Source organism: Diplotaxodon limnothrissa, linkage group LG7 (genome assembly GCF_057381915.1).
Source record: "Diplotaxodon limnothrissa isolate DT_005_m linkage group LG7, D_limnothrissa_male_GT1.1, whole genome shotgun sequence".
In the NCBI taxonomy this organism is placed as follows: Eukaryota; Metazoa; Chordata; class Actinopteri; order Cichliformes; family Cichlidae; genus Diplotaxodon; species Diplotaxodon limnothrissa.
In genome coordinates, this window is record NC_140602.1 from 55,729,898 (window position 1) to 55,754,539 (window position 24,642).

Here is a 24,642-nt window from a genome sequence, read left to right on the forward strand (position 1 = left end):
TTGTGCTGTGTGGCACCAGGACCAAGTACTACTTATGTCATGTCAACAGCACAAAAGTGATGCAGCGAGCATACACAGAACTATTATATCTCTCAGACCTGGCTTACCATTAATTCTTTAGCATTTACATTTAAGTCATACTGGAGAAACACACAGCTTTAAAAAATTATCACTTTATTTAAAATGATCATGTTGTCTTCTTAACATTTACTTACTATACTTTTCAATATATAGTTAGGCTACACAGATTATTAATCACTTTCATTACTTGCGCGTTACACAAAGTTTGTGTTGAGCCTTCTGAATGCAGAAAACGTGATGTGATCTGGTGCTGATTCCATCTTTATATTTCTTCCTTTTAGTACTAGTTCTATACAAGAGAAGATTACATCAGACTTTTTTTGCTGTCATGTAACTGCACATCATAGCTGCTTAGTGAAAGATAAGCCGGCTGAGAAAATCATGGCCGCTAAGCTTCAAAAGCCATTTCACATAATATCCCTTTTGGGGAAAATCAACTAATAATGACAATGATTTTTTTTCCTGCTTGCAGGTTGACTAAGCTACAAATCCTGGAGCTGAGGGAGAATCAGTTAAAGATGTTGCCAAAGTAGGTGGTTTTTATTTAGCAAACCTTCCAAATGTGAAATATGAAGAATGTTCATTTTAATTAAAAATAATAATAAAAGCAGAGTCTCTCTGAAATTAAGTCGCTTTATGAACTGCGACAAGATTTATTTTTTATTTTTTTTAATCCCTACTTCCTCATTGTCCTCTTCCTCTTGCACCCCCTGCTATGTCTGTCCTTTATCCTTTGTTTTAATCATAGACTCTTTCTCTAAACCTCTAACTGTAGTATTAAATTCCACTGTGTTACATAAGAGTCCCCTTTACTTGGCCACTTGCGCTGACAGGTTTTATAATCCTCTACTGAGACAGTGGTGAAGGTCTTTTTGCTATTTGAGAAGTGTGCTGTGAGACTGAATGTCCCACAGATATTAGAGAAAGCTCCAGGTGATTTTTGGGGGAAGTCACCGTCTCCCTGGTTTCTCTTTAATTTCTGTCACACTTGACTAGCTTTACCATCTTACCATGCTTAACGATACTTGCCTTTTTTTCCCCTTCCCCCCTCTGTCTGAGTTTCCTTTTATAATTTCCCCTTTATTATTATTATTTTTTGCATTTATTTTTCACTGACTGATGTTCCAGCCGGTGTATAAAGTGCAGTACAGTCAGTGCCACAGCTCGGAGCGGATCCCTTTTTTCTGGCTGTGTTTATGTGACAGAGGCCAGACCTGTTAAAGTCTGGAGGCCTGACAAAGAAAGGGACTAATGATCGGGAGCGTTGCCAGTGCAACACACAAGCATTTCAGAGATGTAAACAATGTGTGCAAAGGGGTGCAATAGAAGTCTTCTCAGGGCTTTCATGTAGAAGCTGCTGCCTCTATTCTCCATCTCTCTCCTCTGGTGCACAGACACACACTGAGCACATGCATAAACCAAGTGTTTTAAAGAAGGCTGCAGTGTTCCTCGCTCAGGGTCATAAGCCCCTTAGTGCTGTTTTTTTAACTGGTGAACTCACTTTCTAGATTAGCCAAAACAGCTCTTTCTCACCCTTTTTTAGCTGTTTGGTTTGGTGTGGGGTTTTTTGTGGTGTGGGGAGAAACGCTGTTCGTTCCTTGGTATCATTTCTGTCCCACAAGTACATTTCCACTAACACAGTTTTCACGGTGTCTTGATTTGCTTTAGGGTTGGGATTATACTTTTTAATCAACTTTTATATTCACATTGTGAAATTGACAGTCAATGGAAATGTTTTATTTTTATTTTGCTTTTATTTGCGCATGCGCGTGTCTGTGTACGTGCTACGTTTTTGTTTTTTGCTGCTGGCAGTAAAGGACAAATGTCCTCAAAGGTGTCTTGTTATTCGATCTGTGAGGAAAGAGTTGTTCTTAATCACTAATAATAAGCCTCTATGAAAATATTTTCTCTCCAGTTGTCTGTTGTGCTGTGGTCAGTTAAATCAGTGTTGTAAGCAGTGCGTGTTTACAGTGTAGGGGAGAATGTGAGCCTGTGGCCTGAATGTGAGAGAAAATTTGGAGCAAGGCTTAGGGCACATTTTCCATTATTTAGAGCATATTTCTATCACGCCTAAGCTCTAAAAGGTATTTATTTCCACATAAAATTATTCAGTGACAGGAGCGAAGGCGGAGCATGTGTGCTTTCCAAATCGAACAGCATGAAAACTGACTGATAGTGGCATAGAGGAGGAATTTTCTTATGGCTGTTTTTTTTTCTTCTTCTTTAATATGTAAACCATGAAATTCATGTGTTTTTGTTGTTTTGTTTTTTATGTTTCCTTCTTGTGTGTCTGCAGAAGCATGCAGAAGCTCACACAGCTGGAGAGGTTGGACCTGGGGAGTAATGAGTTCACTGAAGTGGTGAGTATCTTTCAGTCAGTCTGTCACTGCTCGGGGCTCTCACCTCGTCCTTCCTTAATCTGTTCCCTGTCCTATTTTGGTTTTTTAAGCACGTATGTTGAAATTTTTCTTTTCCTTACACTCTGAACCGTCATTTATACATGATAATGTGATTCATTTTTTTTAGCTTGCTCACAACTACGTGCTTTCTCTTTTCTACATGTGCAGCCTGAGGTGGTGGAGTGGCTGACTGGACTCAAGGAGCTGTGGATGGACGGGAACAAACTGACCTTTTTACCTGGGGTATCATATACGCTCATATTCCCGTTCAGTGACTGCTGCGTCTTAACACATCATCTTGAGATTATTTCCCTCGATTCTCCCCCAACCCCCCAAAACTGTGTGTCTCCTCAAGTCTTCATCAAAACGAGCTGCAGTCAGTTTACATCAGACTTTGAGCTCTCTAAAACCAGCAGAGAGGGCTGCGCTTTGAACGCGATTCTGTCGTAGGATGAACTCGCACAACAAAATGCATAGTTTTGGGTTTGCATATGTCCCCCAGAAAAAAATCAGCTATGAATGAATTCTTATGTCGGTGTGTTGACAGTCAGGATTTGTTAAATGAGGCTCTTCTTTCATCCAAATGACCAGCTTGTTTGTAAGTGGGTCATAATTAAAGCATTAGTTCTGCTGCCAGCATTTCAGTAGCATCAGCTGTAATCACAATCTGGCCTTTTATAAGCCATGACGTCTGTGGAGTATGAAACAAACCATTAAGTGTTACTCATTTTATTAGCAGAACAGTGTTTTCAACCTAAAATAAGTGTGATATTGTCTCCCACTGTGGGATTATATCATGTCTGCATATATAGTTATTTACTTCACTGCAGAAAATGTTAGTTAACTGCTTGTTTGTGATCATTTTAACTTACTGCCACAGTTTGCATCTCATACTGCTGCATAAATTAAGGGTGACTTTTTATTTTATTTTGTGCAGATGTTGGGGACACTAAAACAACTGGTGTATCTAGACGTGTCGAAGAACAACTTGGAGATGGTGGATGAACAAATCCGCGGCTGTGAGAATCTACAGGACCTTCTGCTCTCCAACAATGCTCTCACACAGCTGCCAGGCTCCATCGGTAAAGATCTGACACACACACACACACACACACACACACACACACACACACACACACCGTATTAGAAGACCTGTTATGAAACACCTTAACTCTCTTTTAGCTGTTGCCAGCTTTTAAATCTTTCCAAGCCCTTCATCAGTGAAAAAGCCTCTCTTGTCTCTTTCTATGTCTCTTTTAGCACTTGCAGTGTGAGCCGACGGGACAGTACTACCACAAGACTTTATTTTTCTGTGTCATTTTCTCTAATAGAAACTGATCTATATATAATTGCAACAGAGCATGAAACTGATGTGCTGCATAATAACCTTTTACTTATTTTTCAGTATTCAGTGTTATTTTTGGTTTTTGATGAAACCAAATTATGCTAACAATATAAAACTGTAGTGAAGTACACAGTGAGATACTCATAACATATTGTGATGTCTGTAACAGAAGAAATACAATTATTCAGATATTTCTACAGCTCAGGATTGCTTTTACCCAACCCTTATTCATCTCTAATGAATTAGGTTCCAATTACTCATGTATTCAAATGTCACGGGTATGAAACATTTAGCAATATCAATGCAGCTTACTCATTTATGATTCACTGCGTCGTTTTGTTTTTCTTTGTGGACAAATAGAAATAAAACACCATATTCAATTTGGGTTACATTTGTGACAAGTTGTTAAGTGACCAGTAAAAATAAATAAATTGCTCAAAAATTAAGAAACTGATATTTAGTATTATACATATTAAGAATAAAGTTATTTGTGTAAAAAAACAAAACTCCACAGGTTTTAAACCAGTGTAAAGACACACATTGGCTCACAAAGGTAAATATGATTTAAACATGAGGTTAAAAGTTCTGTAAAATAAAATCATTGAGTACAATAATGTAGACTTATATTAGATGTTCTGGGCAAGCCTAAAAAAAGCAACCTGGATCAGCAGTTTTCTTCCAGCCATGAGGGACACAGTTAACTCAGCATTAAGGCCTCTGTCGCACAGACCTACAGACCAGCTAGCAACCATCTGGAAAATGTATGCGCCACTTGGTGGGGGTTGCTGCCAATTGCTATGAAACCAATGAACCCCATTCCATTCGATTTCAATTCAGTTTTATTTCTATAGCACCAAATCATAACAACATTCACCTCAAGGTTATTTATAAAGATAAAGACCCTACAATAATAGGGAGAAACCCCAACAGTCAGATCACCCCCTATAAGCAAGTGGCCAGAGGGGCCGATGGCGCGATATGGCAGCCTCGCTTCTGTCAGTCTGCCCCAGGGCAGCTGTGGCTACAACTGTAGCTGCCTCCACCAGTGTGTGAATGCGAGAGTGAATGAATAGTGGTATTGTAAAGCGCTTTGGGTGCCTTGAAAAGCGCTATATAAATCCAATCCATTATTATTATTATAGTTGGCGACAGTAGGAAGGAAAATCTCCCAAACAGAACGTGTCAGTGGCAGCGATGCTGCCCCATTAACCCTCAGCAGTGCAGAGCCCGACAACTTCTCTGTGCGACTGGGTGACAGACAGCTGACAATTGTGTTGGCTACTTTTTTTTCCCTTTTTCAAATGTTAATTTTGACAAATAGGTGCCTATTTTTCGAAATAAATTGTAAAGCTACATTTATAATATTTATTGACAGTCATAATTTTGAATGGCATACTTACTCCCATCCCTTTTGCAAAAAACAAGACTAATAAAATCCTTTAAATTCATGCAAACACTGCTGTTGAAATCATGGTTGATGACGACTGCTATAGCCATTACTGTATTGACAGTATGAATGAATCTAATTAACTGGTGTGTAATGGATCTTCCTCTTTGCTGCGTACCAGCAAGTGATAGTCAATAACTGATCTGAGCTGTTGTCGACGCCTTCCTGATCCTAGCTCTCTGTTCCTTTTTTTTTTTTTTTAAAGGCAACCTGAAGAAACTGACTGCACTGAAAGTGGATGAAAATCAGCTGATGTACTTGCCAGATTCCATTGGAGGGTGAGCATCACAGCAATAGATTTGATAACAGCAGAGTAAACCCTGAGCTCAGTGGATTATTGTGTCGTTTTTTTTATATCTGGAATCCATTGATCTGATAAAACGTTTTTCTGGAAAAAGTAAATATCCCCATTAAAGAGAATGCAACCCCTGCTCGGTTTGTTTTGGTCTCGCGCTGATGATTGGTAGCTTAGTAATGGCTATGGTTATAAAGAGTGGTTATGAATGTCAAGTCTTTGAATCTGCCATAGCGATTTAAGGACAGTTCATCCATTTGCTTCAGTGTGGAAGGGCTGCTGGTAAACACTGGTCTCATGACCCTCATAGACAGTAATGATATGAAATCCTGTGTTACTATTCAGAGGTTTTTCTGTCTAATGTATACAGGTAAACCCTCAGTCGCCAGCTGCTGAGTACCGAGCCAGGTCCACACGCTGATCCTCTTTCTACTCTGAATCATTGACACACAGTTGACAAAGATTAGGTTCCATTTAATCCATGCTTTTATTTTTTTAATCCATCCCCTCCAACATCCATGAGAAAGACAAATCTACATTACCTGATAAAAACAATTGTATCTGTGCAGTTTTTTATTACTGTTTTCAAACACCCTCAATTGCCCCTTATGTTAGAATGTGCCGCCTTATGTACTTTGACGTAGATTATGTGACAAAGCCTATGGTTTAACTTAATCCCATGCAAGGGTTTTAGTTTAAGCAAGCTCATTTCCTCCCCCATTTATATGTAGCTGGTTTCGTTTTACTTCGCCACTTGTCCACTGGGGTTTTTTTGTTTCCCTGGTGTATTTTTAGTAGACAGGCGTCAGATCCTTGTGGCGTTTCATGGTACTGTAGCATATGAGCTTTCTGGACGTGGGGCTGCTTTGCATTAATATGAAACCCAGCGTGCATTTACATTTTTCACTCAGCAAAATTCCGCTTAAAGGATGTCCCATGAAATATTTGAGATTTGCATTTGCATCAGTCTATTTGTGTTTCACCGTCACTGTACAGTAACATTGATCAGAGCTTTTCTTATTTAGTTACTTAGCTGTTCATTATTTAATAGTCTCTGTGAAGAATTTAAAGAGATCAGAATGCACTGACGGTTGTAAGCAATGAAACCAGATGCATGTTAGTATGCTTAACAAAAAGAGCCACCTAAATGTGGTAGCAGCGCTGTGTTCAGTTTCTTCTGCATGTGTTTGAAGCCCAGCAGCTGCCGTCTGAAAGAGCTTTTTCAGAAAGAGCAAAACTCCAAGTGAATCTTGTGCTAACATCCTAGACATTACATGGCTGTCTGCTTAACATCCTTCAGCCATCCTGAGCTTTCTAGTAAGTAATAGCTTGCTTAGCTACAAATCTTAATATTGTTATTGAAGCCCTGTCCATTGGCCGTTCCTTTGGAGTTGATGTTGCTCTTGGTAATCTTCTTAAATATTTCCCACCCTGTTATGACTGTCTGTGGCAGTTTAGAGCTAAGATGATCTTAATTTAGTACCTGCCCACTTGGTGGTGTTAATGGCTTTTTCACCTGTTAACAAATTGATATTGCAACCAGAGAGCCAAGAAATTGTAGCACGTAGGAACAATAATGTACCACAGACAGGGATCCTACCATATCATCCTTCTTTCCATCTCAACCTAATTTTCTGTCTCTGCAAACAGTGTAGGATATGTGACTGTGCAAAGGACCGCAGAAATAAATTCACCACGTCACACACAGTCTAATCCCAGATTGCGCGCATTGATATAATTTACATAAATTAGATAAACACGTTTACTGTATTTAATAAATAGGTCTCAAGTTATACTGGTGTGTGTGTGTGTGTGGGGGAACATGCAGATGTCCAATCAGAGATGAGCAAAAACGAAATTAAATTTAAAAAAAATGTATTGGTGTTCTCCATTGCAGCAGTATGTTCAGTATTTCTTTGCTTGTAAGTGTCTGGCTGCTGGTGGTAACTTCTTGGCAATTTAACTGCAAAAAAACTGCCATTAAAGTGGATTTTTGCCATGTCTCTCTGCATCAGGCTGACATGCATTGATGAGCTGGATTGCAGTTTCAATGAGATTGAAGCGTTGCCAGCCACCATTGGCCAGTGTGTCAATATGCGCACCTTTGCTGCAGATCACAACTTCCTTGCCCAGCTTCCACCCGAGGTGAGTGTGCGCATCGGTTTGTAGATTTTAATCTGTGTGTTCACTGTCTGCAGTGAGAGTCATTGGTGTGCTCGCTTCACAGATGGGCAACTGGAAGAGGGCAACTGTGCTGTTTCTACATTCCAACAAGCTGGAGTCTTTGCCCGAGGAGATGGGCGACATGCAAAAGCTCAAAGTCGTCAACCTCAGCAGCAACAAGTGAGCCTTCTCTGCTTGTTGTATTTTTATTTTTTTTGTATTTTTTAGAAACTCTGGCCTGATTTTAAATATTATCTAAATCCAAACACGCAATTGCTGTAGTCTTCTGTTTTTTGTTGTGCATCAGATCTATTTGCAATTATTTACTTTGTTCAGACTAAACAAGATGTTAACTATGAAATCTACACATTTTGTTCCAGATTTTATCAGAATTACACAACATAACTGACAAAACAATTGTTAGATTAGTTGATAAAATTAAATGATATATAATCAATTTTACGTACTTTAAATCCAGGACATTTTAAAAGCAGTGATTCCTTCACTATGTAAAGCTACCAGTTAATAAAAGCAATCAAATGTCTTGTCTTACGCTTATTTTCAAATGTGGAGTTTGAAATTGTACCTGCTGATTACAGTATTGTGATGAAGGCTTATTAGAATGAAAAAAGGGTAAGGTCTTGATCGTTTCCTTTTTTTAAGAAAAAAGGGACATTTTCCAGGCTTCTCTTTTATAGTCGGCCTGCTTAGATCAAATTTGCCTGACAAAATGAATTAAATTGACTTTTTTTTTTTAACTCGCCCAGGAAAGCAGTTTTAAGCGTTTTGGTGACTGAGTTTTGTTTTTTTGTTTTTTGTTCTACTTCAGGTTGAAGAATCTTCCGTACAGTTTCACCAAACTGACTGAGCTGACTGCAATGTGGCTGTCTGAAAATCAGGTAAGGCTGCACAAGTATTAGGCATAAAACAATAAGGCCTCTGGGTTCAGAGGTGTCAGATGGGGACAGCAATAGCAGGAGCGTCTGTGACTCGCACTAAAAATTCAGCTGTAAATCAAGAAGCCTTCCCGGTAGCTCGCAGGAAGGTACATCTAACCACTTCCAGGACATCTGATCTAATGCAGGTCAGATTGGATGACCAGTCTTTCAAACAGAGTAGAGGTTTCTGGCACAAGTTCATTTACAGCTAAAGAGGTTGAAGCACCAGTAACACTTGTATTATAAAGAACCTCTGTATTGCTTGATCAACACATTTGGGTCATTCTATATTTCAAATTTAAAAGGATCCTAATGATTCTCAGAAAATGCCCCCTTAATGGTTATTTGAGTGGCAATCTAGACAAGAAACCTTGCCCACTGAATGTGTAAATCTGAATGACAAGGAGGGCATTTGTAAGACGAGACTGCAGCAGTCAGACGGAATTAAAGTGGTGTTCAAAATTACCAGGCAAGTTGAGGTGCATGAAATTTGGACTTCTTAACAGGAAATGTCTGGTCGGCTCACATGAGAGCAAAAGGTTTATAATCCCAATTTGTCACAGCAGGGTGACTTTCTATTGTAAAGGAATACTTGACCTGGTCATATTGTCAGTATACAGAGGCAACGAAAGGATGGAGAACACTCTGTGGGACACTGTGGATTCAGTGTGTTGGCTTTTGTTCAGCTTATTTCCAAATTACAGTCTGACTCTGACTGCATTCTCAAATCAATTATTCATGCCTTTTCCCCTCTCCTGGCTAGACTGTCCCAAGGTTCTGTTTGGGTGCCTTAACAAATTGTCCCCAGGAAACTGCAGCTGTTTGAGAATGCTGCAGAGAGAAGATGTAGAGTCATCCACACAGCATCCATCACTGCTGTCCTGCTCTTATATAAACTGTCTGATTTGTAATGAATAAAATCTCTAAAATTTTGTGGTCCTTATATCTTTCCACAATCACTTTCCTACCTAAATAACTCCTAACAAGGACACTGCGAAGACAGGCAGTCTGCAACAGCTACATCAACACTAAGACACATGGATGCAGTTGGACAGGTGCAACAATGCAGACGGGGGCCTAAGGCAAGCTTAGAACAGCCTCATCAACAAATGGATGACAGGAAGAGGCACCCAGATGTGTTAAAGTAATGTGAAAGCAAATTAGAAGTGAAGAAAGTCGGCGTGAAATAGCTGTGTAGAATTCGGGGAAGACGGGTTGAATTTATCACGGCTCCATCTTGTGATGTGTTATTTTCCCCTGCGGTTAAGTGTTCTCTTCCATATTTACGTTTTTGATGTCCCATGTATTTGTCAAAGAGCTGCTGATTTTACATGGCACTCAACCCCATATTTTGTCCACACAGTCAAAACCCCTGATCCCACTCCAGAAAGAGGAAGATCCAGAGACTCAGAAAACAGTGCTGACCAACTACATGTTCCCCCAGCAAATTAGGATTGAGGAATGTGAGTAACTGCTCTTTGTTTGATATACATTTCCAAGCTGTAAGTGGCAGACTATCAAACACTTCACTCACCCACCTGGGTTTCAGCATCAGGACTAAGTACTACTAGCACTGACATAAACCCTAAATTCTCATGGACATTCTTAGGTGTTAAGAAGACTATATTGTGTTACCCTCACAAAGTTTGATGACCTACAAGGATCCCTAAATGCATATTTTATAAAAGACCTTGTTATCTGAGACTGAAGCAGGGGAAACACTAGCCATCGTCTTCTTGTCAAGCACCTGTTTGTTTGGTTTCCTTTTACAGCAGACGGCTCACACTGACAGTGTTGTATCTTTACTTTAGAGTAATTAGTGGTTCGTGGTCGGCGTGCTTGAGCTACTGAAATGGTCACGAGTCTTTTTTGAGACGTCGGGGATTTCTGTCACAGCCTGAACAGTTACGGCCCTGTGGCGGGCTTTACACCATTTGCCGTGTTTATTAGCTAGGGCTTGTTTCCGATCAAGCCTTTTCTTTTGCTTGGAAGCTGGAAGTATTCACAGCCTGACTGCAGTTAACATGCTTTACAACTTGTTGATATGGAGAGTACACAGCAGGTGACTCAGCGGGTTCACTGTGACTTCACGCTGTGGGGTGTTGTCAAGTGAGCTACAGTTGTGTGTGTAATCTTTTGAGCTGATGTTGTCAGAGAATTAGTCAAATGGGATCTCTTATCAGAAAATTCTACTACACACCTTCACACTTAGTCTCTCTATTGCTAAATCGAGAGCAGTAAGCTTTTTACAACAGGAAAACCACACTGACTGACACCTTCACAAATATTTCACAGCGTCTAATTGTCTGCTTGCTTCATTTCAGGCAAGTCGTACAGGAGTTATGGTGAAACAGAGAGACTGAGTTGAATCTTTCATGCTTTTTTCATTACCGATTAACCACAAACTTGCTTCTTTGCGTTTACGGTGGAGTATTCATACTGAAGATTAGTACATAGTAGCAAAATATTCTCTTGGAATTTTTGGATGCCATCATAGAAAAGGAATTTATTGCAACATCAGTTCCAGGGTTTAACAGCCCTGTTTGGTTCTTTTTGGAGTTTTTTGGGTTAACTCCCAATTTTCAAGTTCCTCCACAGCTCCCTTCAGTTTATTGGCATTCCTCGTGTTTCCTTTGCGCCATCTTGTGGTCACATTTATTATGTGACAGATTTAGGTTGAATTAAAAAGTCCTAATTTGGGTGGGGAAAAAATTCAAAAGACAAATTTTGATTCACTGCCTGGCATTTTTATTTTTCCCCACAGACATTCCAAACTCTGACTCTGAGAGCTTTAATCCAACTCTGTGGGAGGAGCAACGCAAGCACCGAGCTCAGGTGGCCTTCGAATGTGACGAGGACAAAGATGAGAGAGAAACGCCCCCGAGGGTTAGTGCTGCACATTTGTTACTGCTTATATAATTGGAAAAGCAAAAACAACAGTGGCGACACGAATTACCGCAGCAGCAGGGGCTTTTTTGGACACAAATCTTCACTTTGTTTCCTCCTCTGCGGGGATGGGGTCTTATAAAATGGGATGTAATTTCTGCTTAACCCTGTCATCTCTAGCATGAAAGCAGTCTTATTTATTTCAGCGTGTTACCATTTTTGGTCAGCTTTAATTTTAAACTCTGTGTATTCAAACTGTTGTAGGAGGGAAACCTGAAGCGCTACCCTACACCATACCCAGATGAGCTGAAGAACATGGTGAAAACAGCCCAGTCGGTGGCTCACAGGCTCAAGGAGGATGAGTCGAGTGATGAGTCCAGCAAAGAAGCAAAACCTGTTGAGAGAAACCACATTGGAGTGCAGGATGTGGGGGTAAAGGTCAGTGAAGGGCTCCACTTGGAAAGAAACCAGCCTCTTTCATTTCTGGTGTCATGTTGTTGGATTCATTTAAATTCCCTTTTTAACCTCTCCATAAGGTTTTAATGCATAACTAATCACCTGGACTGTTTTTGTGCAGGTGATTGAAGCCCCCTGTCCCAATGGTGTAGCGTCAAACATGGAGGCCCAAGTGTCTGCCGACGTGTGTGGCCAAAATCTCTCTGCACCCGAAGCAAAGGACACTTCTGAGTCTTACAGCTCCCAGAAAATCCCCCTCAAGTCTTCAGAGGACTCGATGATGAACCACGAGGACACACTAGAGGTAATCCAAATAATTCAGTACTTCAGATTTTTAGGACTTCTCACAGTTACACAAACAAGAAGTACAAAGTGCTTCCTCTGTCTTTAGGATTCTGAGGAGCTGTCAGATGAAGAAGACGAGATGAAGATTGCAGAGCTCAGACCCCCTCTTATTGAGATTTCCATCAACCAGCCTAAAGTAGTGACTCTAAGTAAGGATAAAAAAGGTAACTATGAAGGATCTAAAGTGAAAATTGAAATGTCTGGATGCAGAACACTGACAGTAATTTCTGATTAACAGATGATGGGAAAGATGCAGATTCTTTGCTGGATGACACCGTGGCTAACAGTAACCAGAACAACAGTAACTGCTCATCTCCATCACGCATGTCAGACTCTGTGTCTCTGACCACAGACAGCAGCCAGGACAACTCTTTGTGCACACCTGAGAGAGAGGCAAAGATGCCTTTCCTACCAAAAAGCCGGTTAGTGCTTTTCCGTATGGTAATATACACTAAAGAGGGGAGTGCTCCTCCTGCTCTTATTTTACTATTTCAGTATTTGTCCTCATTTCAGGCAAGAAGATGAGAATATGAACCAGCCTAAAGATACCACCCCTCTCCTCCATAATGGCAATGGCTCTGAAACGTCCCTCCAGGCCCTCTTAAAAACCCAGCAGGCACCACCAGAGAAAATGGGAGACTACGACCTGTCCATGGAAGCCAGACTGGCCTTCATTGAGAAGGAAATAAACAATGGTATGGGAGACACGTACACCAAGTGGGACCAGATTAATATGAATGTGACCAAGCTGCCAACTGACAACATGGTTCAGCTGGATGAGCTGGATAAAGGCAAGAATGGTTCGTTAGCTCAGGAGGAAGTGGACAGCAAAGAGGGTTACGATAACATGGATCATTTACAGAATGGAAATCGACAGGCAGGTGACTGCAACGATAGTCTGGGGAATAAAAGCCTAGGGATGAGAGGAGAAACAGCTGCTGTGCACGTGGCCTCGACAGGCGTGACAGCCTGCAGTGACATGTCTCTATCTCACAGCACTGAGGAACTGTCTCCAGAGAAAAGGTGCCATCCCCCGCAGGTGTTGAAGTCTCACAGCATCAGCAACATAGAAACAGGGGCCATGAGGTTGTACTCCTTTGATGGAGATGATGACTCAGTGGGGACTAGGGTGGCAGGGGCCGGGCCAGGGCCAGGAGCTCAGGGCCAGAGCATAGTCAGGAGCAAGTCAGCCGGCCAGTTGCTCAATGATCAGACTCTCCTGGTCTACCCCAACTCCTCTGCGTCCTCTTCAGACCTGCTCTCCTCTTCTAAGCTTCCTGCCAACACAAGCAGACATCCAGTCTCCTCCAGCATGGCCATGGGAACCCCTCCTCCTCAGTACAACATACAATACACAAACAGTGACATGTCTAAAGAGGGTCTCTGGGGGCAGAGGACAGCCATGGCTTCAGAGCAACAAGGCTACCATCCTGCTCCTCCTCCACACTCACTAGCCAACACAAATTACTCAAACCGTAATCAGGCGCCTCCTTACCCTCTGCAGCCCCAGCAGAGAGGCCCTGCGATGGCTTCCAAACCTTCTGGGGAGATGTGGGCTATGGAGAGACTTCATTCTGCTGCAGGCCAGCCTAGAAGCAGCACCCTGCAGAGGCAAGGCAGCACTAGCTCCACAGCTTCCATGTCTGACCCAAGGCGTATGCAGTTGTCCGAAGGAGACTACATGACATACAGGGACATTCACACCCTCGCCAGAGGGCCACTAGCAATGAGTCACGCCATGCAGAGGCCCCTCTCAGCTCGCACTTACAGCATCGATGTACCCGGAGCTTCCAGGCCTCACAGCAGCAGGCCACCGGCCCATGAGCTTCCAGAACGGACCATGTCTGTTAGCGATTTTAATTACCAGCACAGCAGCCCCAGCAAGAGGCCCAACACCAGGGTGAAGTCTGAGCACTCACTCCTCGACGGGCCAGGACAGATGCAGGGAGGAATGGGAGCAGGGAGGGTTCCAGTAGACTGGAGAGACCAGGTGATGCGGCACATCGAGGCCAAGAAGATGGAAAAGGTAAAGAGTTTTATTATGAAAAAAGAACGTGTGTGTGTGTGTGTGTGTGTGTGTGTGTGTTTGTTCATCCATAAAAGCCCACCAGCATAACATGACCACAAATGAACTCCTAATATTCTTTAGGTGGAGGACACTTTAAACAACAGGATCTCACTCTGCACATAGTTTTGGTTTTTGTTGGTGCTTCTGAATGCAAACAGAATTTAAGACTGTAGTGTCAAATAGAGGCAAAGAATACATAAATGAAAGCAACCACCATAAAGAGCCCATCCCTACTTTGAGTCACCTCAAAACCTGCTGAAACAAACCAAAACCTAAATGTTTGTGTGAATCAGCTATTTAGGTGTAGCCTACTAACCCAGCTATATGCAAACTATACGTGATTCACTGCATGTTTGTCTGTATATGCTTTAAACCTCTTTGTTGTGTTTTTTATTATGTCATCACTCATTTGGTGCATTGCATGGCCACCACTGACTTGTTGGTGCTGGATGTTCCGTGTCATCAGAACGCGCTGTCTCGCTCCTATAATTCCAATAACGCTCCGCTGAGCTGGTCTCACTACGGCAGCTGTAGGGATATGCATGCCAGCCAAGGGTCCCTGGTCTTTAGTGTCAGGGACGGACAGCCCTACGGAGCTCTGGGCTTCTGTGTGAGTACTGTCAACTCGTAGATCGCTCCTGCAGCTCATACTAAAGCCAGGGTATCCAGTTCCTGCAAGTTTCACATCCTTTACAAGAGAAGGAAATGTCTGTTTCCTTCTCTCGCCAATGTTGAAGTGATCACAGATGCTCGGAAGCCATGTTTCACTTGTCCTTTTATAGGCAAGGGAAAATATCATTCCCAACATATGATTTTCATGACCATGATCTCTGTTAGTGCCTAAAATATCAGAGTGAAACATGGATGAATTCTGGTTTTTGTGTTGTTTTTTGTGGTTAAATACAAGTAGAGCTGTTTAAAAGGGGTCTCCTTCTTTATTTGTACCATCATTAGTTGGTTTACTTGGTTTCTCATTTAGAAACTTTACTACATCTGTGGTAGAATGAGATTAGTATAATTTCATACTGAATTTTGATAAAAATTATTTGGAAGTAATCAAAGGTGAAACTGCTTCCTAACAAAATTTAGAGGCTGTGTGAGGAAAAAAATATCGGACAACATGAAAACAAACTTTGTTTTGTTCTCTCTAAGAAAAGTCTACTTTCATTTATTCATGAATATTAAGTATGGTACAAAGCAGCTCCTTTTAAACCTACCAGGCTCTTGTACATCAGAATCAATATCGCCGTGCGTCATCTGTCTTCCTTGTTGCTTTTGCATTTCACAAACCATTCATTTTCTTCTCCTTTAATTGCACTTCAAATGCTGCTTTTGCTCGTCTGCCACCTTCTTCAATCCAAACTTTTGATCACTTCAGAATCGCTTCATAACCTCTCACGGTGTGTGTGTGGGGGGATGAAAGCTATGTTTGTGGAAGGTAAGTAGTCAATGTGTGTGTCTAAATGATTTAGAAAGGGGGTATTAGATCTGTAGAGGCAAAACTAAAGCTGTCTGAGAGTGTTGTGTAACCACTTTACTGCTTAACATTCAAGATTCATCTCATCTCCTGGTGGCTAATGTTCCAAATTATATTCTGCTTGGTGTTTAAATAGAAGCTATGCAGACTTTAATCTCAGTTTTTCGTGTCTTAGTTGGTGTGTTGATCGCTCTGTGGTGTCGTCTAAATCAACAGCTTGTGTGATCCCAGAGTCTCAGTAATCGATGTTTTTTGTTATCCTTGATTGCAAATGGGGTTAAAGTGGGCAAGTCCCTAATGGTGTCCCAGCACCTTAAATCCAATAGGCATGTCCTTCCAGCTGACTGCATGGAGATACTTGCTCAAGAAGAAAACAATGACATCCCTCCTACACCTTCGACACATCCTTTTTTCTTCCCATCCTTGTGATGTGTTCAGGGTGCAGATGTAAAGTTGTGGCCAAGGTACTTTAGCGTCTAGTAAGTCATGTAGAAGAAGAGTGTGCATAAATGGACGGGCTGGGGGGGGCGGCATGCTAGTGTGGACAAGAGAGGAAGATGAAGTATTATTTTCAAAGGTAAGGACTGCCCAGCAAGTGAAATTTTATAAGAGAAAAATTGGAATTTTACTTGTCATTTTCTAAAATCATAATTTTGAGAAAGGATAATCGTCATATTTGCTAAATCCACAAAGAGAGCGAATATCAGAATAGCAGTTGATCAGTGTGTACACACAAAGAAATCAGCTGGAGATCAGAGCTAAAGTAAGTCTTTCTACCGTGCTGCACGGCTGCTGCACCCAATCTTAGGGTTTCCACTTTTGCCAAATCTCCACTTTAACCCCTGGTTGCAAATCGATTTCAGTGGATTGAGGTTGAGTGCAATGTTGGTAATCGTTCCTTTCTTCCCATCCAGGATGATGTTTTTGGTCCCCAAGGGATGCAAAACTACACTTTGGACCCTGCCAGAAAAGTAAGTCTACTACCGCCAGACTGTGGTTAGCAAATACAAGTTTGTTTAGAGTAAACAAGATGTTATGCATCTTCTATTCATCCAAACTGATAGTTTTGCTACATGGGAATTAGGGATAGAAATTCCAAGCAATAAAACCTGCTGATTGTGTGTGATTATTTCTTAGGTGCCTTTGATGAATGGTCAGATGGGTCCTTCGGCTCGTCCTCCGATGAGCCAGTCGTCCATGGCACGTCACCCTTCCAGAGAGCAGCTCATCGATTACCTGATGCTCAAAGTCTCCCAGCAGCCCCAGGGGCCTTCACGAATTCCACTTGAACCCATCCAACAAGAGGTGAAGGATGGATTATTACTCAAAGAAATATGCGATTCAGTATTTAAGGGAATGACGTATTTTCTTAGAGAAGCCTCTTTCCATTAGCTGAGGTGTTGTCATTATGCCTCATCGTGACTGGCCCAGAGATTTAAGAATATCAGACCGATTTGATGACTGGCTAAATTCCATATTGAGCTTGTGCCAGCCCCTTTTTTTGCAACTTACACTGCTGTTCCAAGTTAAGCTTGTTCCTACTCCCGCAAGTCTGAACTTGGCGTTCTCAACCAGAGACGGTCCAGTAAAAATCCAACTGTAGAGCCTCAGGTTATCGTTTCAGTTTTATTTAGTTTCTCCTTCATCCTTTGTGGTAAACTAAGCTAACCGCTAGCTGCCTGCTGAATTGCATTAAATAGGCCAGATGTTATTACACTCAAAGAGTCTATGTTAACCTTTTTAGCATATTGCAGTTGATGTGGTCTGAAAGTGACCTAGACTTCTGCACCTCCTCTGAGCTGTGATGGTAGACTCTGACTGTACTCGTCTGGTGGTTTCATTAGTTCTTCCCCTGCCACTTGAAATTAGTTCAATGTTCGCTGACATTGAGAACCTGATATTCTTGTTCACGCCAACGGAATTTTAGTAGCTTTCTTTCGTTTACATTTATCGTAGCTGACACTTTAAGTCGAGAAAACTTTCTCCTTTAATTTTACGACTAATGTCAATATATTGTATCGTAAGAGTGATCATGCTTAATGAAAGTGTGTGGGTGTGTTTCAGATCCGTGTGAAAGTGGAGAAGAATCCTGAGCTGGGTTTCAGTATATCAGGAGGAATCGGAGGCCGGGGAAACCCCTTTCGTCCTGATGACAATGTAAATTAATACCTTGATTTTTTTATTTTTTTTTTGTCCCCCTCTTGCAAAGAAGTCAGTTCTTTTCTAAGATTGTATATCTTATTGTTATAATTTCAGGGTATATTTGTAACAAGGGTTCAACCTGAAGGACCGGCATCAAAAATTCTTCAGCCTGGGGATAAAATCATCCAGGTACTCTGCTGTCTGTAGGAATCAGTGTTTTGAGATTAATGTCTTTGGAATATTAACCAATAATCTAATCTACCGTTTTCTTCTCCCTCCTCAGGCAAACGGATATAGCTTTGTAAATATCGATCACGGGAACGCAGTGTCCCTTCTGAAGACTTTTCCAAACACTGTGGACTTGATTATCGTAAGAGGAATCCAAGCATAGACTGAAACTGACCTCAAATAGAGTGTGACATATGGGAGAAGAACTGAAAAGCATACGTTGACTTGTCATATTTTTGTACTCAGAAACTGATCCATTGCTACCTATCGGGACTATTTATAGTAGAGATCATGGGAGCCTTGATTAAATGGGGAAAAAACCACTGAATGTAGTGGATCAAAGTGAGACAGCAGAAGAACATCTGCAAGTACGAGTCCGAGTCCTCAAAAGGCCATCACTGTGGAATATATATACATATATATATATTCTTTTTTTTTTTACAAAAGAAGCTGAAGATATGACGTCACTTACTGTGGTCTCTGTACAGGTCATCTTTTTTTTTTTTTAAACCCCAAAACTCGTCATGAGTGGATCAGGAGTTTGATTTCACTTCTGCAGATGGATATTAATCTGACCACTAGGGGGCAGAGCTCCTTCTTTTCTGCCATCCAGTTTGCCTTTTTTCTTTTCTTTCTTTTTATTTAAGATGTTGAAACCATTTTCCAGTCTGCTTGCGATCTTAACTGGAGGACAGTGTTACGTGCTTGCTATGTAGAGACGAATGTGGATCAAGGAGGCGTTTGGCTTTGTTTTTTGTGGGAGAGATGCCCCCCACCCCCCATCCCGTTTTTATTTTGTTCTTGCAAGATCAAACAGTTTGCTTCCACAAACCTGCGAATCTCCACCATCATACAGACACTTCACTATTTCAGCTCATCCCTGACCTCATCACTCCAACTGGGCATATCACATTGCCACATTGGATTGTGGAAATCTGCAATATAAATGGAGCTGAAGAAATGCACCCTGCATGCAATCACATAATGGGACAGGAAATTGAAGGCATATAATAGTTGGGTTTGGTTAATCTGCTTTGCTAGTCTTTCATTTAAAATACAGAAAAACACAGATTATTGGGAAATATTCATATTTGGTTAGTAGGTAGATTGCTGCAGATGGATACATCGAAGTTGTTTCCTTGTTTTTAGGTGCATTTCTCGAATCATGAGAGCTGTTTGACTCTGAGGACGATGTGGCGGTTATGCTAGTTTAACCAAAGCAAGTTTAGAAACCGTGGACAGACGGTAAAGAAAAGCAGGAGGTATCTTAAGAGAGACTTGAGTCATGTTTTTAATTTTTATTTTTAGCGGCTTCCTCTTTCAGGCAGCCGACAGTGAGCTGAGAGGGTTTCAACATCTGGCAGTTTTATTATAATTTTTTTTTTTTTTTTTTTTAAATGGACCATAGGTTGCCTTGTGTGTCTATAAAAATGTTTAGCCATTGTTTTAATCACCTTTTTGTTTTGGGGATTTTCTTCGCTGTACAGAGAATAGATTTAGGAGAAACCAGTTGTCAAGTGCCATAGACCTTGAACTGTTTGAACAGGGTGGTGGGGGGACCTTTGACGCCAGAACCCAAGCAATACTCACATATTCACAACCTCCTGAGTACGTTTGCAGCATAATGGCTTAGAAGCAATATTTAAAGCCTTTATTTTCATTCACACAAAACAAATCTTTTTTTTAAACAACACAACCTTTTAGTATTCCCTGATGATTTTACATGATTTTTTATATTGTGAAAAGAATCTTTTTGTAATGAAATGGCACAGGAAATAAATATATGGTAGTGTTTCAAAAAAGATTAAAAAAACAAACAAAAACTCTGCGTTGTGTAAGAGCAGGTTTTAGCGTGTGTTGCGTAGCATACCGTGTCTTCTAATGTTTTAATGTAGGTCGAAACATTTGTAATGTTCGTCACCGAAGGAAAATTGTGGTTTTTAAAGCATTGTCGTCAGCGTAAAAAACTAGACTCTGATTGGGACAGTGAATGCCTCATTTGCAGCCGCACATTTGTGACCACTGAGTTGTACAATATAAATTGCATTTTAACAATGTTCTTGTTCTTGTTTGAACAAGAAGCATCCCCTCGACTCACGACGGCCGATTAGATTAGGAGTCGTCTGCTGGGCTCTTCTTGTACGTGGCAACAGTGGGAAAGTATTTGATTCATGTGGCACTGACAAACCAAAATGACAACACTGTGGAAATTGACGACATTTTTATCCCTTTTAATAAAATAATATTTAGAATATCACGCTGATCTAAATGAAGCTGTACCATTTTAGTTTTTAAATTCAGTCTAGTTTGGGCAACTTTTGTTTTCAGGAAAGTGACAACATAATGTGCTTCTGACATTTTTAGTTTCTCACAACCTGTTTTTTGTTTTCACACTGATGAGATTATTGATTTTATTTGTTTTAATTTTGTGGGTTGTTTTCTGTACTGTCTCTGACTTTTAATGGGAAATGGTTAATGGTCACTTTATAATCATGGCAAAAAATAAAAAATAAAGTCTGACATTGTAGACAATCTAGGGAGATCAAGCTTGTTTTCATGCTTTCTTCATCCATGTTGGTTTGTTTCTCACGCTCCCGTTTTATTTATTTAGCAGCCTTCTTTGGATTTCAGACCTTCCTAATCAAACTGTAAATACCCTTAAAAAGTTTTAGAAAAGAGGTCATAATGGCATTAGTGACTTGCGATTGTAAAACCAGCAATAAATTGCAATTCAGAGGCACCAGTTTTAATGTATAGCTACTCTTTCTAAATGGTCACGGTGAGATGATGATCATGACGATGATTGATATGCATTTATCCAACATTCCAGATTTTGTACATAATTACCTGTTTCTGAAGTAACCTGTGGAAAATAAACTAATGCTGTTTAACACAGATTTTTGTGTCATTTTCTTTTATTATACTGTGGGTTTATATAAAAGGATGAATGCAAAACTAGGATTAGATTAACTGGATCACTACATAAATAACAGACTGTACTGTTAAGTTTTTGGGGAGTAATTTTGCCTCCGTTTAAAATCCACTGGGATGGTAAACAATCGGTATCATTAAAGTACAGACCTTTGGCTTACATTGAGTAGGTGTAACAAAAGTATTGATTGCATTGCCTGACATTTTTAGTGCAAGTCCAACGTAACTAATAACTTCTTTTTTTTGTAGTCAGTGCTCCATTTTCAAAAGGCTCAGAAGTAATTGGATAGTTGATAAACTGCTTCATGGCCACATGAGGCTCATTATTTAATGACAAATTAAGCAGATAAAAGTTTAAGTTGATTCCATTTGTTGAACTTGTATCTGACAACTCTTGGTAAATGGACTGGTTCTTGTATAGCGCTTTACACAACTTACCTCATACATACAAGCACTTTTCTTCCTATGCTCTATGTAAGTGCTTCTATCTACCATTCACACGCATTCATAATCTGATAGATTCATCTGTGAGCAACTTGGGGTTAGTATGTTGCCCAATATTTGGCATGCAGACTGGAGCAGACAAGGATGGAACCACCACCTTTCCAATCAGTAGGTGACCTGCTCTAGCACCTAAGCTACAGCCACCCCACCCACTCAATATGGGGTCCAAAGAGATACCTATACAAGTGAAGGAGGCCATCTTTAGACCAAAAAACCTAACAATTTTTTTTTGTTACTTTATTAAAACTGAGAAATGCACTGGCCAGAAAGACCACCGAAGACACCTGGTTACAATCGAAAACAAGAAGGTCCGATTAGATTTTGTAAGAAAGCATCTAAAAGAGTCAGCACAGTTCTGGAAACTGTTCTTTGGATAGATGAAAACAACATAACTTGTACCAGAATGATGGGAAGAGCTCATGATCCAAAGAAGATCACATCATCTAGCAGAGCGGCTGTTTGCTGATGATGTGACTGCTGACACAAGCAGCAGGATCAAGTTGCAAAACTAGTGGGATGGCAGCACAAGCCAGGATTTTCCCATTCAAAGCCGCTTCAGTGACCGAGCGTGTCACCAAATGTCGGCACAGTATAGCATGCTTTCCAGTAACTGAAGGCAGCTGCAGTAAGAGCCTGGCAGCATCTCAAGGGAGGATGTGGCAAAATCTGTGGCTTCTACACTTCAGGATTTTTATCCAAGTATTAAAAACAATCTTTATATTAAAAATGATGTCAAAGTTGTCCTCTGGGTGCAGTGTATCAAAGTGTCATCCATAAAGAGTCAATGTAGATTTTTTTGTAAAAGCCATTGAATTAACGGTAAAAATCTGCAGTTCACTCACATCTTGACTGTGGACCTCACTGTACAGTATAAATACATGTGTGTGTGTGTGTGTGTGCGGACCTCACACGTCATGTCAATTACACACACAATGACATAAATATATGCTTCTTTAATGCTTTTGTACAGATATAGATTCGGACTTCATGAAAACAAAATTGCCAAACATGTATATTTTTTGAAGGTTATGTTTTTGATTGCACTTGGGTGCATTAATGTCTTTAAACACAATAGCTCGAAAAGTTTTTAATGAATTCTGAAGATGTATACAATCACACTATCTGCATTTAAGTTGTGTTTCAAACGTTTAACTTCATCTGTTACCCAGTGGATACTAATATTCAGTACTTTCTAATTTAATTATTGCTGTGGCGATCTCGGCACAATATTCGACATAATTTCATTAGGGATAAAGTATTCTGATTGTGGTTATAGAATATTTTGAGAAGCCCTGGCTTCACTGAGAAAGTTAAAAAATGGAAATACAAATTTCAGTCGTTCAGTATGTACAGAGATGCTATGACGTTTGGTTTAAAGATGGTGGAATTTAAAATGTTTCGATTTTCACTGGGAGTGACCAGAATGGACAGATTTAGAAATGAGTACATCAGAGGGACGGCTCAGTTTGGAGAAAACGTTAGAGAGACTCGGCTGACGTGGTTTGGACGTGTGTAGAGGAGGGATTGTGGATATGCTGGACAAGAGATGTTGAAAATGGAGCTGTCAGGCGGGAGTAAAAAAGGAAGACCTCGGAGGAGGTTCACTGATGTAGAGGAGGAGGGCATGGAGAGGGTTGGTGTGACAGAAAAGTATGCTAGGAAAAGGTTGTGAAGGAGGCAGGTGATCCACTGTGGTGACCCCTTAAGGAAGCATCCAGAAGAAGAAGAAGAAAAAGATAAATGAGTAACTAACTAACATGGACACATACATTCAAATTTGTTGGCTGTATTAACCCTTGTATGGTGTTCGGGTCTGTGAGACCCGTGTTCAGTTTTTTTCAAAAGAAAAATTAAACAATTAATTATTTTTTCACGTGTAAATGTGTTGTGTCTTTCCACTCACTCCACTTGATTATAACTGATTTATTTATAACATTTTATATAAAAGAAAAACGAGAAGCACATTAATTCATAAATGTGATCTAACAAAGGTAAAGGGAAAAAATTAACCATGTTTGCTGTTCATATGTCTTGTAATTGGGATGAAGTAAACATCTGTTGAGTAATTTAACATAAAATTGTTTGATAGTGTTAATTTGGAAAGCCAAAACTCTAGCGGGTCCACCAGACCCATGAACACTGGCTGAGTAACAAAAATACGAACACCACACAAGGGTTAAGTAAATGTCATAGTCTCATGTTATTGAAGTGACCCATGAACTTCACTAAAGTCTATAAGTCCTGTCGATGACCAAGTCATTGTGATATATATTCTGCTTGGCCCTAAATATTTTATTCCTGTGGATGAATAACTTGAGCATATCAGATCCAACATGCTGTGCTACTTCCACTTTGAAGATCAGTTGCTTGATTCCTTTTCTTCTTTTCACAGCCTGCAAGGTTTAATTTTCCTAGGTACAATTATGCTAAAAATTGTTATCATTGACATTTACTTTATTTATTGAGGTGAGCAATAAAAGTTAATTTTGAACCAGGCCAGTATTGTCCTAAAATAGTGACTTCTATATATAATCTCTTATACTGGTAACTATAATCAAAAGGATTTGCGAAGGGCTTACATATAAATGACAGATAAAACCTAAAAAGACCTGTTTTTGCAACTATCTTTAAGATTATTTTATATTTTATCATTATTATGCATTATTTACCTATATTAGAATCAATCCTGTCCTTTTTGGCCACTTAAAATATCTTAATAGGACTGTAATGTTATATTCCTTGCGATTTCTGCTACCTTCTTCGCCAGTTGACAGAAATGACTAATGTTTTTTTTTTCCTGGCTTGATATCGACCATGAGCGATATGGCCAACGAATCATTTTAAACTGATTAAATGCATTGTACCATACAATGCACCAGGGGGCGGTAGCGGACCTCAAAGCGTACTGTTCACTCCTGTTGGGAATAAAGAGGAAGA

At 40.3% G+C, this 24,642-nt stretch overlaps 1 protein-coding gene across 3 annotated transcripts in view; it reads left to right on the forward strand.

Moving 5' to 3' along the window:
• Positions 1 to 19,663, forward strand: part of erbin (erbb2 interacting protein) — a 49,796-nt gene extending 30,133 nt beyond the window's left edge. The window contains exons 6-26 of one of the 3 annotated variants that reach the window (XM_085359974.1): positions 554 to 610; positions 2,378 to 2,441; positions 2,649 to 2,723; positions 3,418 to 3,562; positions 5,478 to 5,550; positions 7,583 to 7,712; positions 7,795 to 7,910; positions 8,560 to 8,629; positions 10,032 to 10,131; positions 11,433 to 11,554; positions 11,819 to 11,992; positions 12,132 to 12,314; positions 12,402 to 12,519; positions 12,594 to 12,777; positions 12,869 to 14,381; positions 14,890 to 15,033; positions 16,815 to 16,871; positions 17,038 to 17,205; positions 17,965 to 18,057; positions 18,157 to 18,231; positions 18,326 to 19,663. In XM_085359974.1, the coding sequence (XP_085216100.1) occupies positions 554 to 610; positions 2,378 to 2,441; positions 2,649 to 2,723; positions 3,418 to 3,562; positions 5,478 to 5,550; positions 7,583 to 7,712; positions 7,795 to 7,910; positions 8,560 to 8,629; positions 10,032 to 10,131; positions 11,433 to 11,554; positions 11,819 to 11,992; positions 12,132 to 12,314; positions 12,402 to 12,519; positions 12,594 to 12,777; positions 12,869 to 14,381; positions 14,890 to 15,033; positions 16,815 to 16,871; positions 17,038 to 17,205; positions 17,965 to 18,057; positions 18,157 to 18,231; positions 18,326 to 18,433 (3,769 nt within the window). In that variant the 3' untranslated portion in view covers positions 18,434 to 19,663. The remainder of the gene's footprint in view (positions 1 to 553; positions 611 to 2,377; positions 2,442 to 2,648; positions 2,724 to 3,417; positions 3,563 to 5,477; positions 5,551 to 7,582; positions 7,713 to 7,794; positions 7,911 to 8,559; positions 8,630 to 10,031; positions 10,132 to 11,432; positions 11,555 to 11,818; positions 11,993 to 12,131; positions 12,315 to 12,401; positions 12,520 to 12,593; positions 12,778 to 12,868; positions 14,382 to 14,889; positions 15,034 to 16,814; positions 16,872 to 17,037; positions 17,206 to 17,964; positions 18,058 to 18,156; positions 18,232 to 18,325) is intronic. The other 2 variants (XM_085359972.1, XM_085359973.1) reach the window with 2 other exon arrangements.
• The last annotated feature ends 4,979 nt before the right edge of the window (positions 19,664 to 24,642 follow it).